Here is a 20,228-nt window from a genome sequence, read left to right on the forward strand (position 1 = left end):
CAGCACCGGATTACATCCTCAGTTGAGGTCAACAGAGTCCCATCCTTACTGTAGACAGCTTGGATGATTCCCCGTTTTCCCCTCCTGAGGTGCCTCACGGTCTGCCAGAAGCACCTTGGTGCCTACAGAAAGTCCTTCTCCATGGTTGCTCCGAACTCTTCCCACACCCGCTGCTTTGCCTCCCCCACAGCAGAGGGTGCTGCCCTTCGGGCCTGTCAGTACCTTGCAACTGCCTCTGGAGTCCTCCAAGATAACATACCCCAGAAGGACTCCTTTTTCAGTCGGATGGCTTCCCTGACCACCGGTGTCCATCACAGTGTGTTGCCGCCCCTTGAGGCACCTAAGACCTTCATGCCACAGCTCTCCACTGCAGGTTCAGCAATGGAAGCTTTGAACATTTCCCATTCTGGTTCAATGCCCCCAACTTCCACAGGGATGCCAGAGAAGCTCTGCCGGAGGTGCGAGTTGAAGATCTGTCAGACAATGGGCTCCTCCAGATGTTCCCAGTTCACCCACACTATCCGTTTGGGCTTACCAGGTCTGTCCAAAGTCCTCCCCCACCCTCTGATCCAGCTCACCACCAGATGGTGATCAGTTGACAGCTCTGCCGTTCTCTTCACCCGAGTGTCCAGAACATGCGGCCTCAAATCAGATGATACGATCACAAAATCGATCATCGATCTTCGGCCTAGGGTGCTCTGGTACCATGTACACTTATGAGCATCCTTATGTTCGAAGATGGTGTTCTTTATGGACAGTCCGTGACTAGCATAGAAGTCCAATAACAAATGACCATTCGGGTTTAGATCAGGGAGGCCGTTCCTCCCAGTCACACCTCTCCAGGTGTCTCTGTCATTGCCCACGTGTGCGTTGAAGTCCCCCAGCAGAACAATGGAGTCTCCCACCGGAGCCCCATATAGGACTCCATTCAGGGACTCCAAGAAGGCTGAATACTCTGAAATGCTGTTCGGTGCATATGCACAAACAGTCAGAGTCGCCCCCCACCACCACCACCACCACCACCTGAAGATGCAGGGAGGCAACCCTCTCGTCTACTGGAGTAAACTCCAACATATCAGCACTCAGCCGGGGACTGGGCTGTGCTACCCAGGGTGTGGGGAGTATCCCCACACCCACCCGGCGCCTCACCCCTGGACAGCTGTGTTGTCTGGAGCCTTGTGCTCCTGGTTGGGTCTCCCATGGCAAATTGGTCTCAGGCTAGAGGCCAGACTAAGAATGGTTCACAAGACACCATGAAAGAACGAGGCAGAGGAAACGTGACCTGGCCCAGAGGAAGCCCGGGGCCCTCATCTGGAGTGGGGCCTGGATGTAGGGCCCGTCAGCAAGTGCCTGGTGGCTCGGCTTGCCACGGAGCCCAGTCGGGCACAGCCTGAAAAAGCAACGTGGACTTTCCATCTCCACCCTGTGGGCTCACCACCTGCAGGGGGAACTGCAGGCGTCGGGTACACTGTCCTTTGGGTGGCAGCGAAAGTCGAGAGCCTCTGCGGACCAGACCCGGGCACCAGGTGCTAGCTCTGGGGGTGTGGAACATCACCTCGCTGTGGGGGAAGGAACCGGAGCTTGTGTGGGAGGTGGAGCGATACAAGTTAGATCTGGTGGGTTTTGCCTCCACGCACAGCCTCGGCTCCGGAACCACTCTCCTTGATAGGGGCATTTGAAATGCCACAACCAAATTAAAATACATGAAATACCAAGGGGTTGAATACTTTGACAAACCCACTGTATATTATTCCAACACACGGCTGAAGTGTCTTTATTACATGTTATGAACATGTTAATTCTACTCATGTATTAATGTACTTATTTTACTTATTCAAAGTATCAAAGTATGAGAAAAAGACAAAAAAAAAGTTCATCTCTGCAACAGTGGCAGTGATCTTGGCTTCTTTCATCAAAAATATTATGTGATTTAACCACAGACTGTGTGGTTCTGACCAGAGACGGGGTGGTTCTGACCAGAGACGGGGTGGTTCTGACCAGAGACGGGGTGGTTCTGACCACAGACGGGGTGGGTCTGACCATAGACTGGGTCAGTCTGACTACAGATTGGGTGTTCTATTGAGTGTCCCTCTTGGTACTATATTCTCTTTGCTCTGCCCCAGTGGTCATTGAAGAATAAAGTTTGATGTATGAATAAAGCTTTTTCTGATTGGCTCACACACACTCTGTTCCAGGCACATTTGTTGGAGGTGGAGTATCAGTTGACTGGCAGTGACGCGTATGCTGCCCGGTTTGGGGAGTCCGTGGTTGACCTGGGAGACCTGGACGATGATGGTTACCATGGTAATGTCCAAAGCTTACAGCAGTGTTTTCTGTTGGCCTGATGTTTGGTGCCTTGCTCATACAGTGTGGAAAATAAGTATTTGAACACCCTGCGATTTTGCAAGTTCTCCCACTTAGAAATCATGGAGGGGTCTGAAATTTTCATCTTAGGTGCATGTCCACTGTGAGAGACACAATCTAAAAAAAAAAATCCGGAAATCACAATGTATGATTTTTTTAAATAATTTATTTGTGTGTTACTGCTGCAAATAAGTATTTGAACACCTGTGAAAATCAGTGTTAATATTTGGTACATTTGCCTTTGTTTGCAATTACAGAGGTCAAACGTTTCCTGTAGTTTTTCACCAGGTTTTCACACACTGCAGCAGAGATTCTGGTCCACTCCTCCATACAGATCTTCTCTAGATCTTTCAGGTTTTCAGTTTCAGCTCCCTCCAAAGATTTTCTATTGAGTTCAGGTCTGGAGACTGGCCAGGTCACTCCAGGACCTTGAAATGCTTCTTATGGAGCCCCTCCTTAGTTGCCCTGGCTGTGTGTTTGGGGTCATTGTCATGCTGGAAGACCCAGCCATGACCCATCTTCAATGCTCTTACTGAGGGAAGGAGGTTGTTTGCCAAAATCTCACCATACATGACCCCATCCATCCTCCCTTCAATACGGTGCAGTCGTCCTGTCCCCTTTGCAGAAGAGCACCCCCAGAGTATGATGTTTCCACCCCCATGCTTCATGGTTGGGATGGTTTTCTTGGGGTTGTTCTGATCCTCTAAACATGGTAAGTGGAGATGATTCCAAAAAGCTCTATTCTGGTCTCATCTGACCACATGACCTTCTCCCATCCCTTACCAAAAAGTAGTACATGCAAGTATGTTTCAAGTATACTTCCAGTTTACTTTTTATATACTTATCAGTACTATTTTTTGGTAAGGGATGCCTCCTCTGGATCATCCAGATGGTCACTGGTGAACTTCAAACAGGCCTGGACATGTGCTGGCTTGAGCAGGGGGACCTTGCTGCTGTGCAGGATTTTAAACCATGACAGCATCATGTGTTACTAATGTAATCTTTGTGACTGTGGTCCCAGCTCTCTTCAGATCATTGACCAGGTCTTCCTGTGTAGTTCTGAGCTTTCTCAGAATCATCCTTACCCCACAAAGTGAGATCTTGCATGGAATCCCAGACCGAGGGACATTGACAGTCATCTTGTGTTTCTTCCACTTTCTAATAAATAATCATAACAGTTGTTGTCTTCTACCAAGCTGCTTGTGTAACATAGTTCAATAGTTCAGGTAAAATCCAGCTAAATGGACAAACTACGCCATCTACTGTTGGAACGCGATAACTGCATCGGGTAATAAAGGCAAAGGATTATGGGTAATCCTCAGTGCAACGGAGGATTCACCATGAGACGGAGAATGAGCTGTTACCCACATGACTGAATTAAGTGCCTTTGTTCACCAACGCAGGGATGGTGAGAAATAAACTGGCTGTTACCAACACTCTGACCAGCTCTGAGAGTTTCATTCAAAGCAGGGGACATTTCGCAGAGGTCACATTGGTGCAGTGACTCGTTGATGACAACTCTGGACCGGACTGGTGTCTCCTTGCCACTGCATCGCCTTGGAGCTGTGTTTATGGTTTTAGAGTGTTTGAGTAACAGGTTTATTTAGTCTTTTACAGTTTTACTTCGTTAGTGTTATTTGCCTGTGTTGAGTTGTGGTTAATTATGAGATTGGGGAATTTCACTGTACATGGTATGACTCCTCTTGGTATTGGCAGAGGCAGAGGGCTTCACATCACACCAGTTCCATTACCTCCAGGTACAGCATTTGTTAACAATTCTGTAAATAATTCTTTTGACGGCAGGGATATAGTGACACCTAGTAGTCAGCCCTTGGCTAACTTGCAACCACCACAGTGCTCTAATGGGAATTCAGGTTCTGTCCCTCCTCTTGAGGATATTAGGTTTGTTAACCACATGAGCACTGGGCGGTTGACCATCGTCATCGATGATGTCAGTTCTGCTGCTTTCTCTGGTGGGCCCTTGTGTGGCTGTTCAGGCCGATTCTTGATGCACAGACTCTAGAGCACAAAGGGCATTGGAATAGTTGAGAGTCAGGTCTAGGAATCCCTGCTTTTCGCCTGCTGGCGATACGGTCCCGTCGTGCAGTCTCAAAGTTTGCATGGGCCCTCTCTACAAAGGACATCCATTCAGTTCTATTTGAAGCATAGGCTTCAAGTTCATTTGGAGCCAGGCCGCACAGTTTCAGGTTGTCCTTTACGGTGTCCTTAAACCGTTGCTTTGGTTGTCTGACTGATCGTGTTCCTTGCGCAAGCTCACCATAAAGAAGCTGGCGTGGAAGCCGTGAGCTGTCCATTCGGAGGACGTGGCCTGTCCAGCGGAGCTGAGCCTTAAGGACCATGGCCTCAGTACTGACGAGGCCGGTCCGTTCCAGGACTTCAAGGTTGGTCACTTTGTCTTGCCATTTTACTCCCAGCAGAGTTCGCAACGATTTCATATGGAATCGCTCAAGCTGTTTCGGTTGGCTAACACACAGGACCGAAGGCGTCCGAAGGATTGACTGGCCTTGCTGATTCTGGCCGCTATTTCCTTATCTAGGGATCCATCAGCTGAGATTACACTCCCTAGGTATGTAAACTGGTCCACAACCTTTAGTTTATGGCCATCAATGGTGATTATCGGTGAAGGGGCTGTCGATCCGGGCGCAGGTTGGTGAAGAGCTTCGGTCTTGGAAAGGCTGACGGTTAGACCAAACAGACATGCAGCCTGGGAGAAGATCTCAGTTAGGGTTTGTAGGTCTGATTCTGTATGCGCCATCAAAGCGCAGTCATCCGCAAAGAGGTCTTCTTGGGTCAGCTTGGTAGTAGTCTTTGTGCTGGCCGCCAGTCTTCGTAAATTGAAGAGGGATCCATCCAACCTGTACCTTAGATACACCCCATTATTGAGATCACAGAGGGTGCGGTTCAAAACGCAGGAGAAGAAGAGGTTAAACAGCACTGGGGCAAGGACACAGCCCTGCTTTACCCCGTTAGATATTGCGAACGGGGCTGAGGTACCGCTTCTGGTTAAAACAGAGCCGACCATGCCATCATGAAAGAGGCAGATGATGCGGATCATCTTGTTCGGGCAGCCAAGCTTCTCCAGGATTAGCCAAAGGGCTTCTCTGTTGACAGTGTCGAATGCTTTAGTAAGGTCAATGAAGACCATGTACAGGTCAAGGTGCTGCTCGGTGCATTTCTCCTGTATCTGTCTTATCGAGAAGATCATGTCCACGGTACTTCGGTTAGGCCTAAAACCACATTGCGTTTCAGGAAGTGTCTTTTCAGATATGGTGGTAATTAGACGATTTAAAATTATCCGGGCAAGTATCTTACCGGCGATTGACAGGAGCGAGATTCCACGATAGTTCCCACAGTCTGCTTTGCTGCCTTTGTTTTTAAAAAGTGATATAATGGTGGCATCACAGAACTCTTCAGGCATAGTTTCTTCCACCCAGATGCTAGTTAATACACCATGGAATGCAATCAACCCCTCTGGGCCTGCGGCCTTAAAGAGCTCAGCTGGAATGTTGTCTGCACCAGCAGCTCATCCGACACTGGTCTTCTCCACCGCCTTCTTCATTTCCTGAAAGGATGGGGGAAGGTCTAGCTCTGCCAGAATGGGTTTCTGTGGGATTCTATCAAGAGCACTGGAGTCAACGGTAGAAGGCCTGTTTAGGAGGTTCGCAAAGTGCTCTCTCCAACGCTCCGTGATACTTTCACTGTCCTTGAGTAGGGTTGTACCATCAGATGTGAGTAATGGGGTGGTAGTTGGCCTCTGAGGACCGTATACTGCTTTTAGCGATCTATACAGCTCTTTGGAGTTGTTTGTGTCAACATAGTGTTGAACCTCATCAGCTTTGTTGTCCCACCAGGCGTCTTGCATTCTGCGTAGCTCCCTTTGAACTTTACTCTGCAGATTTTTAAAGCCATCTTGTTTTGCGACAGAGGAGATATCATTTTGCCACTTGACAAATGCAGCACGCTTCTCCTTCAGGAGTGTCGCGATGGTCTGGTCATTGTCATCAAACCAGTCCTGATGTATGCATTTTTGGGGTCCAAGAATGTGCTCAGCCGCCTCACTAAACATGAGTCTGAGTTGGTTCCACTTATCTGCTAGAGTTCCAGTAAGTGGTCCATGGGCAGATACAGCATTCTCGAGTTCTAACTGGAATTGCTCTTTGACAGCCGGCTGCTTAAGCTTGGAGGTATTATATTTTGTTCTTACAGACTTCGGTTTTTTGCGATGCACTGGTACGATTTGCAGGTAGAATATGGACCTGATAAGTCGATGGTCCGTCCAACACTCAGCTCCCCTCATGGCTCTTGTATTGTGAATGTCCCTGTTGTCTCGCTTTCGAACAATGACATAATCAATAAGGTGCCATTGCATGGACCAGGGATGCATCCACGAGGTTTTGTACTTGGTCGGGAGCCTAAATAGTGTGTTTGTGATCGTAAGTCTATTCTCTGCACACATGGTCAGAAGAAGAAGACCATTGCTGTTCATTTTTCCAACGTCCTGGGTTCCAAGTACGCCCCCCCAGCTCTCGTGATCTTGCCCCACTCTTGCGTTAAAGTCTCCGAGGATGATCAGTTTGTCCTCTTGGGATATGGCTTTCACAATGGAGTCAAGGTTTTCGTTTTCTGAGCTGTTTAGTGTGGGGGCGTATGCACTGATGATGGCTAGGTGACGAGCATGAGACAACAGGATACGGAGCTTATCAGGCGTTCATTGATACCCACTGGGACTTCAGGGAGCTTTGAGAGAAGGGTACTGCGAATGGCAAAGCCAACACCATGAATTCTGTCATCCTGTTGTTCTTTACCTTTCCAGAAGAAGGTGTATCCTCCGTTGGGTTCACAGATGGAACCCTCGTCAGCAAGCTTTGTCTCACTTAAGGCAGCGATGTCGATTCCATAGCGCTCAAGCTCTCTTGCTATCAGCACTGTCTGTCTGTGTGGTCTAACTGTATTTTCCCTGTCAAGGAGGGTGCGTACATTCCACGCGTACATTCCATTCTTGCTTGCCTCTACTGGTGGTTGGCTCTCACTGCGGTATTGTATCACTTCCTGTTCCGGAGCACAGCGGTGTTTTGCTGTATCTGTTAGCTGTTTAATCTGCGCAGTTAGATTGATCTAGTTATCTAGATTACGATTTGTTTCCCAGTGTAATCTTTACGTGCCTTAACTAAAGCACTCCTTCTGCTGAATCACCTCTAAATTATTTACACATTATTCACTTTGCGTGTTTTTAGGAATCTGCTAGCTTAGCGTAGCTACTAGCTCTTAGCCGATTTAGCATGGCGGCTTCTCCTGTCTCTCCCGCACTTTTCTGCTCTGGGTGTGAAATGTTTAGTTATTCCTCGGCCTCCTTTAGCAGTAACGGTACTTGTAATAAGTGTAGCTTATTCGTAGCTTTGGAGGCCAGGCTGGGCGAATTGGAGACTCGGCTCCGCACCGTGGAAAATTCTACAGCTAGCCAGGCCCCTGTAGTCGGTGCGGACCAAGGTAGCTTAGCCGCCGTTAGTTACCCCCTGGCAGATCCCGAGCAGCCGGGAAAGCAGGCCGACTGGGTGACTGTGAGGAGGAAGCGTAGCCCTAAACAGAAGCCCCGTGTACACCGCCAACCCGTTCACATCTCTAACCGTTTTTCCCCACTCGACGACACACCCACCGAGGATCAAACTCTGGTTATTGGCGACTCTGTTTTGAGAAATGTGAAGTTAGCGACACCAGCAACCATAGTCAATTGTCTTCCGGGGGCCAGAGCAGGCGACATTGAAGGAAATTTGAAACTGCTTGGCTAAGGCTAAGCGTAAATTTGGTAAGATTGTAATTCACGTCGGCAGTAATGACACCCGGTTACGCCAATCGGAGGTCACTAAAATTAACATTAAATCGGTGTGTAACTTTGCAAAAACAATGTCGGACTCTGTAGTTTTCTCTGGGCCCCTCCCCAATCAGACCGGGAGTGACATGTTTAGCCGCATGTTCTCCTTGAATTGCTGGCTGTCTGAGTGGTGTCCAAAAAATGAGGTGGGCTTCATAGATAATTGGCAAAGCTTCTGGGGAAAACCTGGTCTTGTTAGGAGAGACGGCATCCATCCCACTTTGCATGGAGCAGCTCTCATTTCTAGAAATCTGGCCAATTTTCTTAAATCCTCCAAACCGTGACTATCCAGGGTTGGGACCAGGAAGCGGAGTTGTAGTCTTACACACCTCTCTGCAGCTTCTTCTCCCCCTGCCATCCCCTCATTACCCCATCCCGTAGAGACGGTGCCTGCTCCCAGACTACCAATAACCAGCAAAAATCTATTTAAGCATAAAAATTCAAAAAGAAAAAATAATATAGCACCTTCAACTGCACCACAGACTAAAACAGTTAAATGTGGTCTATTAACATTAGGTCTCTCTCTTCTAAGTCCCTGTTGGTAAATGATATAATAATTGATCAACCTATTGATTTATTCTGCCTTACAGAAACCTGGTTACAGCAGGATGAATATGTTAGTTTAAATGAGTCAACACCCCCGAGTCACACTAACTGTCAGAATGCTCGTAGCACGGGCCGGGGCGGAGGATTAGCAGCAATCTTCCATTCCAGCTTATTAATTAATCAAAAAACCAGACAGAGCTTTAATTCATTTGAAAGCTTGTCTCTTAGTCTTGTCCATCCAAATTGGAAGTCCCAAAACCAGTTTTATTTGTTATTATCTATCGTCCACCTGGTCGTTACTGTGAGTTTCTCTGTGAATTTTCAGACCTTTTGTCTGACTTAGTGCTTAGCTCAGATAAGAAAATTATAGTGGGCGATTTTAACATCCACACAGATGCTGAGAATGACAGCCTCAACACTGCATTTAATCTATTATTAGACTCTATTGGCTTTGCTCAAAAAGTAAATGAGTCCACCCACCACTTTAATCATATCTTAGATCTTGTTCTGACTTATGGTATGGAAATAGAAGACTGAGGAATGGTCTATTTGAAGAGTTTCAGTCAGGTTTTAGAATTCATCATAGTACAGAAACAGCATTAGTGAAGGTTACAAATGATCTTCTTATGGCCTCAGACAGTGGACTCATCTCTGTGCTTGTTCTGTTAGACCTCAGTGCTGCTTTTGATACTGTTGACCATAAAATTTTATTACAGAGATTAGAGCATGCCATAGGTATTAAAGGCACTGCGCTGCGGTGGTTTGAATCATATTTGTCTAATAGATTACAATTTGTTACATGTAAATGGGGAATCTTCTTCACAGACTAAAGTTAATTATGGAGTTCCACAAGGTTCTGTGCTAGGACCAATTTATTCACTTTATACATGCTTCCCTTAGGCAGTATTATTAGACGGTATTGCTTAAATTTCATTGTTACGCAGATGATACCCAGCTTATCTATCCATGAAGCCAGAGGACACACACCAATTAGCTAAACTGCAGGATTGTCTTACAGACATAAAGACATGGATGACCTCTAATTTCCTGCTTTTAAACTCAGATTAAAACTGAAGTTATTGTACTTGGCCCCACAAATCTTAGAAACATGGTGTCTAACCAGATCCTTACTCTGGATGGCATTACCCTGAGCTCTAGTAATACTGTGAGAATCTTGGAGTCATTTTGATCAGGATATGTCATTCAAAGTGCATATTAAACAAATATGTAGGACTGCTTTTTGCATTTACGCAATATCTCTAAATCAGAATGGTCTTGTCTCAGAGTGATGCTGAAAACTAATTCATGCATTTATTTCCTCTAGGCTGGACTATTGTAATTCATTATTATCAGGTTGTCCTAAAGTTCCCTAAAAAGCCTTCAGTTAATTCAAAATGCTGCAGCTAGAGTACTGATGGGGACTAGAAGGAGAGAGCATATCTCACCCATATTGGCCTCTCTTCATTGGCTCCTGTTAATTCTAGAATAGAATTTAAAATTCTTCTTCTTACTTATAAGGTTTTGAATAATCAGGTCCCATCTATCTTAGGACCTCGTAGTACCATATCACCCCAATAGAGCGCTTCGCTCTCAGACTGCAGGCTTACTTGTAGTTCCTAGGGTTTGTAAGAGTAGAATGGGAGGCAGAGCCTTCAGCTTTCAGGCTCCTCTCCTGTGGAATCAGCTCCCAATTCAGATCAGGGAGACAGAACACCTTCTCTACTTTTAAGATTAGGCTTAAAACTTTCCTTTTTGCTAAAGCTTATAGTTAGGGCTGGATCGGGTGACCCTGAACCATCCCTTAGTTATGCTTGCTATAGACGTAGACTGCTGGGGGGTTCCCATGATGCATTGTTTCTTTCTCTTTTTGCTCTGTATGCACACTCTGCATTTAAATTAGTGATCGATCTCTGCTCCCCTCCACAGCATGTCTTTTTCCTGGTTCTCTCCCTCAGCCCCAACCAGTCCCAGCAGAAGACTGCCCTCCCTGAGCCTGGTTCTGCTGGAGGTTTCCTGTTAAAAGGGAGTTTTCCTTCCCACTGTAGCCAAGTGTTTGCTCACAGGGGGTCGTTTGACCGTTGGGGTTTTACATAATTATTGTATGGCCTTGCCTTACAATATAAAGCGCCTTGGGGCAACTGTTTGTTGTGATTTGGCGCTATATAAAAAAATTGATTGATTGATTCTTACCGCAAAGAGGGTTAACTGCCAGCCGCGGCTAGCTGGCCAGTTTGGGGTAGGGCACGCAATGTTTAGGACACCTTTTCTAGTCCCTTCCCTTTTTCGAGGGTGAGCAGTGCATTCCTGAATAGAGCTGCTCAGACACCTGGAATGCTGCTGGACTTCGTCTGTGCCCTGTGGACAAAAGAACGACCATCAGTTCCAGGCCACCAGCGTGCAAGATTGGGGCTACGACGCTGCGTGTTCGAGTTATGATGATGCGTGTACTGAAAAGTCTTCCTCAGGTCAAGTTCTGGACCTTTCCAAAGTTCAACTGGTCACCCAGGGTCATGTGAACCCTCCTGTTTTCAAAGGGGATGGTTCAGATACTATTACAATTGATGAATGGGAGGACACAATGAAAATCTTCATCAAGAAATGTGGTGTTCAGCTAGAGAATCAAGCTGAGGAGATTATTCATCTGAGGGGTAGGGCAAAAGATGTTGTGAATTTGGACTTAGAAATGGAGAAATTGATGCAAAGTATAACCCACAGGCCATATATGGTCTTTTGCGCAAGCATTTCAGCTCCGGCCGTTGCTCCTCCGTACCTTTCACAGACTTTTATTCCACACTCCCGAGGGAACAGGAGACCCTTATGAGTACTGGCTTCGGCTGAATAGGGCCGCTGATGTTGTTTCTGACTGCCTTAAAGAGCAGGGTAAGTCGTTTGATGACCCTGGTGCTGAAGTGCACGTATGTTCATAAGACACTGCCCCAACAGAGATTTGGCACTTACCTTTAGGTCCAAGACAAGTGAGAAATGGTCGGCGTGAGGTCCAGGAAGTGTTAGACGAATACCATCTTGAACAGGGAATCAGGTCCTCTAAGAGTGTTGACAGAATTGACATGAATAAAGTGAAGTTGGCCTCAAAGCGATTTCAGCCCTGAGTCCAGGCGCAGAGTAACATTGCAAGCCAGGACGCATCTGCTTTTGAAAGTTGTTGGTGATGTTGGAGAAGGTGTTGCTCCAGGGTTCGAGTTTGATCATGCGACTAGGGGGAGACGGCCTGACAAGCTGCCAAAGATTGAAGGCTTAAATGGCACCCCATGTTCTGTTTGCAAGGACACCTCCCACTGGTCTCACTCATTGCAAGAAAACAGGTTGTGTTTTTTGTGTTACTCGCCTAGTCATAACAGACGCAACTGCCCAGAGCGCAGACGCCACTCTTCATGGTCAGCAGGGAAACTGAATGATCTGCGTGTGGGGGAGGGAAACGCAGATCAAGTGAGTGAGCCTCCACCCTTGATTTGTCTGATGTTGACGACTATGAGATGTGGTCATACTTACAGCAGTTGTGCCACCACATAAGACTCTGATTGTGCAAGGTCTCCAGAGACTTTCGAAGACCGACAGTCTGTTCTACACGGATGTGACTACTGATAATGACATGTTCTTAGGGCATTATTGGAGTGGTTCTATGGCATGTACTGTCAGTGAGGCAGTTGACATGAAACTTTCGCGGTCTGACCCCAACGTGACAGGAAATCGGCTGAAGGTTTTGTCATTGTTGGTTGTGGGGTCACCTGGTCATGCCTTCTGCTGTGTATGATCTCACTGTGTCGGTTTATGGCATTAAGGTGGTGATTCCTGTTCTCGTTGTGCCAGGCCAAACGATATGATTTTGGGTAGCAATGCGCTCAAGTGGCTCATCTCACAGATGAGTCCAACTGTTGGTGGCTTGACAACTACCAGAATTGCTAGTGCTCGGGATGCAAATTGCCCAAAATCTGTCCTCACTGTCCAATCCTGCAGACTCAACTTTGTGCATGCCATCCAGAATGGGACAGCTAAGCAAGAGGAGTGTCACTCTACAGCCCTTATCTGAACATTTAGTGTAGGCTAAATTACTCCATATGATGTCTGCAGTGGGGAGTACAGTAGTCATTGAACCCACTCAATCCAAGTCAGACCTGCACAAATTTTGGTGGGGAGGGTAGTCGTCCTTATGGGGAAACGGCTGGTACCAGTCAAAGTAGTGAACCCAACTGAAAAGTCTCTAACCCTTAAGAGAAATGCCAAGATTGCTGAGTGCCCCTCTGTCTGTGCAGGACTTACCCGAGCCTGTACACATCCAGTCCAGTACACAGTACACACAGAGCTCAGTGCCCAAACCAAGATTGAGGAAGAGATCCTGTATATTGAGTGACATGGGCTTGCAGGATCTAGACCTCTCATCATGTGAGGTCTCCCCAGAATGGAAAGATAAACTGTTATTGAGATATTGTTACAGATTATTGAGCAGTATGAATCCATCTTCTCCAGGCATAAAATGGACTGTGGCGAGGCAAAAGATTTTGTCCACAGAATTCGTCTAGTGGATGACAAACCCTTCAGATTCCATACAGGAGAGTTCCACCCTGCCACTATGACAAGCTTCAGACTGCTCTGACTGAAATGGAGGAATTGGGATCATCATGTAAATCTCAGAGTGAATTTTCATCTCCCCTTGTCCTTGTTGTGAAGCCAAATGGTGACCTCCGCATTTGCAACGACTTCCGGTGGTTGAATGCGCGGACAGTGAAAGATGCGCATCTCTTGCCTCATCAGTCAGACGCCCTGGCTGCCCTTGGTGGTAGTGTGTTCTTCTCGACTATGGACCTCACTTCGGGATTCTACAATGTCAGCTTGCACGAGGATGACAGGAAATACACAGCATTCTCTTCCCATTCGGCTTCACGAATACAACAGAATGCCCCAAGGCCTCACAAACAGCCCAGCCACTTTTATGCGAATGATGATGTCCATCTTCGGTGACCAGAATTTTACCAGCCTCCTATGCTACCTGGATGACCTCCTGGTCTTTGCTCCGTCTGAGCATATTGCACTTGAGTGTTTACAGATGGTATTCTCCACCTTGCTGCCAATAATTTGAAGCTCTCCCCTAAGAAGTGTCACTTCTCGCAGATCTGTCAAGTTCCTGGGGTACATCATTTGTGAGGATGGTGTCAAGACGGACCCGACAAGGTGCAGCTATCAATGGTGCAGGAAGTGGATTTGATGGAAGCTGACAAAATAACACTGTGTGCTAAGAAAATCAGATCCTTCCTGGGGATGGTCCTTACTACCATCACTTTATTGAGTGATGTTCAGCTTTGGCTAAGCCACTATTCCACCTTGTGGCTGAACCTCCCACAAAAGGCAAGAGAGTTAGGGGCCGAAATCCTAAATTCAAGAAGGGAATGTAAAATTATCCCCAAATGATTGGACTGATGAGTGCAGAGCAGCATTCAAAGCTTGAAACATGAACTTGTGCACAGTGTCGTATTAGCACACCCAGATTTTAATGCACCATTCATCCTGACTGTTGATGCTTCCTTTGATGGTCTTGGAGCCGTCCTTTCACAGTTGCCTCCCGATGGAAAGATTGCCAGGCCAGTTGCATTTGCTAGCAAGACACTCTCGCATTCCCAACTGAACTATCCAGCACACGCTTGAGTTCCTTGCTCTGAAATGGGCAATCTGTGACAAATTCAGTCATTGGCTAAAGGGGCGCTGTTTTACCGTCGGATGGACAATAATCCACTGACATACATCCTGACAAAACCCAGGTTGGATGCATGTGAGCAAAGATGGGTGTCAAAGCTTGCAGCATACAGTTTTGATCTGAAATATGTCCCCGGTGCAAAGAATGTGGTTGCCGATGCATTGAGCAGGGAACCTTTTGTCCAGTCATGTATTGGCCCTCGTTTAGTGACTGTGCCCTATGCTGCATTGCTACAACAAGTGAATGGTGCACTGGAAAGTGACGGGACAACTGGTTTTACCCCCTTCTTCCTCATGTCTGGGAGGGTTACGCGTCTTCCTGTTGATGTTATGTTCCAGCATGTTCTGCCCAACAGGCCATCGTTGATCACCGTGAGTTCATCTCCCAATTAAGACATAACTTGTCTGAAGCTGCACGCATTGCCCGCCAGAACAGTTTGGCAGAACAGGCTCACCAGGCAAAGCCAAAGGAGCTCCCCTCATGGTCAGCGACAGGGTCTTGCTTGCAACTGTGGTGAGAGAGGGAAGAGGAAAGTTGCAGATAAATGGGAATCCACAGTGTACGAGGTGAAATCTGTGAAGCCTGATATCAATGTGTACTGCATCAGGGATCCCATGACATTGAGGGAAAAGGTTGTCCACAGAAACCTCCTGCTCCCCGTGAGTTTCCTCCCTGTGGGAGATGATGTGTCAGAATCAACTTGCCCTTTAGTTGCTGGTAGTGGACAAAGTGAGCCAGTGCTTCTTGTTGACACGAACAGTGAGACAAAAACAATTGAATGGTTGCTGCGGCTGGATGAGGAATGTATTGAGGATGCTACACCTAGTCAACAGGACTACTCTTCTGAAGTGGCTGTGGGTGTTTTGTCACCAGAAACTGGAGTACCTCTGGTCCCACATGGTGTGTGTAATGCTTTGCACACATCTGACTCTTCACTGCTAGCGGCACAGTTGTCTCCTCCCATGCCCTCAGCTGAGCATGTGTTCCCCAAGATAAAGTCTTTCATTCCTCAGTAGTTGAGGCCGACCAAGTTCCTCCCTGAATGTGACGCTGTCTCACAACTCAATGCACCCGAGCAGAACGATGTTGTTTGTATGCAGCCAGCTCCTCTTTGCACTAGGTCAGGTAGACCTGTAAAGCCCCAGTTCGACTCACCTGTGAGATGAATGAGCAGGTGTTGATGAGTCTGCATCGACAGTTGGTTCGTTGGTTTCTTTGTGAGAAATATGTTTTCTGGGTAAATTGCTGATGATTTTGAGATTTGTGTGTTATTAATTGTGTGTTTTGCAGAGGGTCTTGTTCAGAGCATTGCTTATGAGTAGAAAGGTGTATACGGCATCTTTTGTGTCTATGTTAGTCAGGGGGCTGGCCGCTCCCTTGCTGATTGGTTCCTTAGTGGGAAGTTTTTAACTGACTTAATGAAGTTATGCTCTTACAATCACACACCTGGAGTTGTGATATGTTTTTTTTTCTTTTCCTTTCCCCTATCACCCCAGTTTAGCAGGATTTTAGGGGGGTGTATGTAACATAGTTCAATAGTTCAGGTAAAATCCTGCTAAATTGACAAATTACGCCATCTACTGTTGGAACGCAGTAACTGCATCGGGTAATAAAGGCAAAGGATTATGGGTAATCCTCAGTGCAACGGAGGATTCACCATGAGACGGAGAATGAGCTGTTACCCACATGACTGAATTAAGTGCCTTTGTTCACCAATGCAGGGATGGTGAGAGAAATAAACTGGCTGTTACCAACACTCTGACCAGCTCCGAGAGTTTCAGTCAAAGCAGGGGACATTTTGCAGAGGTCACACTTGCCTGTTGTCCTGTAGTCCATCCCAGCCTTGTGCAGGTCTACAGTTTTGTCCCTGGTGTCCTTAGACAGCTCTTTGGTCTTGGCTGTGGTGGACAGGTTGGAGTGTGATTGATTGAGTGTGTGAACAGGTGTCTTTTATACAGGTAACAAGTTCAAACAGGTGCAATTAATACAGGTAAAGAGTGCAGAATAAGAGGCTTCTTAAAGAAAAATTAACAGGTCTGTGAGAGACAGAATTCTTGCTGGTTGGTAGCTGAAAATACTTATTTCATCTGCAATTAATTATTAAAAATCATACAATGTGATTTTCTGGATTTTTTTTTTTTTTTTTAGATTATGTCTCTCACAGTGGACATGCACCTAAGAAGAAAATTTCACACCCCTCCATGATTTCTAAGTGGGAGAACTTGCAAATTGCAGGATGTTCAAATAATTATTTTCTTCACTGTAGGTCCAAAACCTGTCTTCAGTGTGTTTGTCATCTGGCTTCACATTATCTTGTCTGAAAATGTCAGGAAGAAAATATTTCAGTTGATGATGAGTTGTGTGGCGGGTGGAGTCAGATATCTAATCTGAACCAGCCAGATCCAGATGTTGTGTGTGTGTGTGTGTGGAGTGAGGAAAGCCACCAAGACACCCAGACAACCCAGAAGAAGTTGGAGGCTTCTGTGGCTGTGACTGGAGAAATTGTGCACAGTGCATGTTTTGCATTTTGTATCTCCAGTTATTTAGCTTCATGATGACATGCTACAGAGGAGGATTTTCTTTCACCAAAACATCAAATCTAAGTTTGAATCTCAGATGTACCTTTTGGCAAACAGCAGCTGAACTTTCAAGCCTTCTTTTAAGAAAATCCTCCGCTGTACCACTTCATGAAGCTGGATAACTGGGGATAAAGGCCTGATTTACTTTTGCATTTGAAATACACATCATCTCATTATCTTCAACTGCTTTTCTGGGTTTGGGTCGTGGGGGCAACAGCTCTAGCAGGGGACCCCAGACTTCCCTTTCCTGTGCCACATTGACCACCTCTGACTGTAGGATCCTGAGGTGTTCCCAGGCCAGTGTGGAGATAATCTCTCCACCTAGTCCTGGGTCTTCCCGGGGTCTCCTCCCAGATGGACGTGCCTGGAACACCTCCCTAGGGAGGCACCCAGGAGGCATCCTTAAAAGATGCCTGAACCACCTCAGCTGGCTCCTTTCAACGCGAAGGAGCAGTGACTCTACGCCAAGCCTCCCACGGATGACCAAACTTGTTACCCTATCTCTAAGGGAAACACCAGCCACCTCCTGAGGAAGCCCATTTCGGCCGCTTGTACCCGCGATCTAGTTCTTTCGGTTGTGACCCAACACTCATGACCATAGATGAGAGTAGGAATGAAGATTGACCAGTAGATCGAGAGCTTCACCTTTTGGCTCAGCTCCCTTTTCGTCACAACAGTACAATCTGGGAAATCTCATGCTCCATCATCCCCTCACTCGTGAACAAGACCTCTAGGTAGTTGAACTCCTTCACTTGGGGCAAGGCCGTATTCCCTACCCAGAGTAGGCAATCCATCGGTTTCCTGAGAACCATGGCCTCAGATTTAGAGGTGCTGATCCTCATCCCAGCCACTTCACACTCAGCTGCAAACCACTCCAGTGAGTCTTGGAGGTCACGGCCGATGAAGCCAACAGGACCACATCATCTGCAAAAAGCAGTGATGAGACCCTGAGCCCACCAAACCAAAAACCCTCCTCCCCGACTACGCTTCGATATCCTGTCCATGAATATCACAAACAGGATTGGTGACAAGGCCCCTGGCGGAGGCAACCTCCACCGGAAACGAGTCTGACTTACTGCCGAGCACTCGAACACAGCTCTCGCATTGCAAGTACAGAGATCGGATGGCCCTGAGAAGGGATCCCCTCCACTCCATACTTCCGCAGCACCACCCACAGTATCTCCCGGAGTACCCGTTCATAACCCTTCTCCAAGTCCACAAAACACATGTAGACTGGGTGGGCAAAATCCCAGGCACCCTCCAGGATCCTTGTGAGAGTAAAGAGCTGGTCAGTTGTTCCACGACCAGGACAGAACCCGCATTGTTCTCTTCAGTCAGAGGTTGATTGGCCGAACCTGTTGTATGGTGGGGGGCCTGGCTGCCTTTTTGTTTCTGTCTTTGTTTTCCTTCCAGGTGGCTTGCATTTGGGACTGAGTGGCTGTGTAGCTGAGTTATCAGGACCTCACCTGATCACCTGCGGCTCGTCAGGACTCACAGCTGTGGTGCATCTACATGGATTGGAACATGGTGGCATTTAAGACTGGAGTACACAGTGTGTATTTGCCAGAGACTCGACCTTGTGACCAGACGGGTGAGATCGTCGTCTCGGGAGCCATCTCATCATCAGTGGATGCAGAGAACGTCCAGGTTTGATGCATGGTCTGTGAAAGAGGAGAGGGTGAGGTCTCACGCTCGTCAGCACACTTCCTGAGGTACGTTAGATTTTGTGACTAACATTTATACAGTCAGTAAATGTGGTGTCCCTCACACCTTATTATATTGAGCTGTATGTTGGTCGTTTAAATCAGCTTCCACTGCAGTGAGTTTGTGAACTGGATGTTCCATGCCTGCAGGGTGGGAAGCTGATTAGTAATTAAGCCAGGAAGTGTTTGCTGTTTGTGCACCTTTGAGCGTTCTCTCTGTGTGTTGAGTGTGGACTCACATAATGATTCCTTCTTTCACAGACTCGGTTTGTCGCGGCCACCTGGGGGGTGTCGGCGGGGTCCTTGGGTCCGAACCAGTTCTGGCTCCGGACCGTTAGCGCTGCTGGGAGTGCACCGCAATCCACCACGTCAGACCGCGCACTTTTTATTTTTCACAGCACTGTTATGTTCATTAAACTCTGTTATCCTTTGTACCGTGCTCTGCTTATTTTATACTGGGTCCTTCAAACGCTGGTCGGTTCTCGGGCTGCGTCCGACACATAACAGAACCCTCCTTTCCAGCACCCTGGAGTAGACTTTACCAGGGAGGCTGAGTAGTGTGATGCCCCTGTCGTGTGCACACACTCTCTGGGCCCCCTTTTTAAATATGGGGACCACTACCCCAGTTTGCCAATCATTAGGCACTGTCCCAGACCTCAACGCAATGTTGAAGAGACGTCTCATCCAAGACAATCTCTCCACACCCAGAGCCTTCAGCATGCCACTGCGGAGTTGTTTGACTATCTCAGTGACTTCCACCAGGGAAATTGATGAAAATCCTCCATCAGCTTCCAGTTCTGCTCCTACTATAGAGGGTGCTCCGGTCTGATGCAGGAGTTCCTCAAAGTGTTCCTTCCAGCAACGGATTACATCCTCAGTTGAGGTCAACAGAGGTCCCATCCTTACTGTAGACAGCTTGGAGATTTCCCCGTTTTCCCCTCCTGAGGTGCCTCACGGTCTGCCAGAAGCACCTTGGTGCCTACAGAAAGTCCTCTCCATGGTTGCTCCGAACTCTTCCCACACCCGCTGCTTTGCCTCCCCCACAGCAGAGGGTGCTGCCCTTCGGGCCTGTCAGTAACTTGCAAACTGCCTCTGGAGTCCTCCAAGATACACATACCCCAGAAGGACTCCTTTTTCAGTCGGATGGCTTCCCTGACCACCGGTGTCCATCACAGTGTGTTGCCGCCCTTGAGGCACCTAAGACCTTCATGCCACAGCTCTCCACTGCAGGTTCAGCAATGGAAGCTTTGAACATTTTCCCATTCTGGTTCAATGCCCCCCAACTTCCACAGGGATTGCCAGAGAAGCTCTGCCGGAGGTGCGAGTTGAAGATCTGTCAGACAATGGGCTCCTCCAGATGTTCCCAGTTCACCCACACTATCCGTTTGGGCTTACCAGGTCTGTCCAAAGTCCTCCCCACCCTCTGATCCAGCTCACCA

General features: G+C 47.4%; 1 protein-coding gene across 1 annotated transcript in view; it reads left to right on the top strand.

The window, feature by feature from the left end:
• The window catches only part of itga4 (integrin alpha 4), a 259,368-nt gene that overhangs the window by 128,460 nt on the left and 110,680 nt on the right, over positions 1–20,228 (top strand). Inside the window, exon 11 of the mRNA XM_034186123.1 lies at positions 2,196–2,304. Coding sequence (XP_034042014.1) covers positions 2,196–2,304 — 109 coding nt within the window. The remainder of the gene's footprint in view (positions 1–2,195; positions 2,305–20,228) is intronic.

This window comes from Thalassophryne amazonica, chromosome 14, assembly GCF_902500255.1.
Source record: "Thalassophryne amazonica chromosome 14, fThaAma1.1, whole genome shotgun sequence".
Lineage (NCBI taxonomy): Eukaryota > Metazoa > Chordata > Actinopteri > Batrachoidiformes > Batrachoididae > Thalassophryne > Thalassophryne amazonica.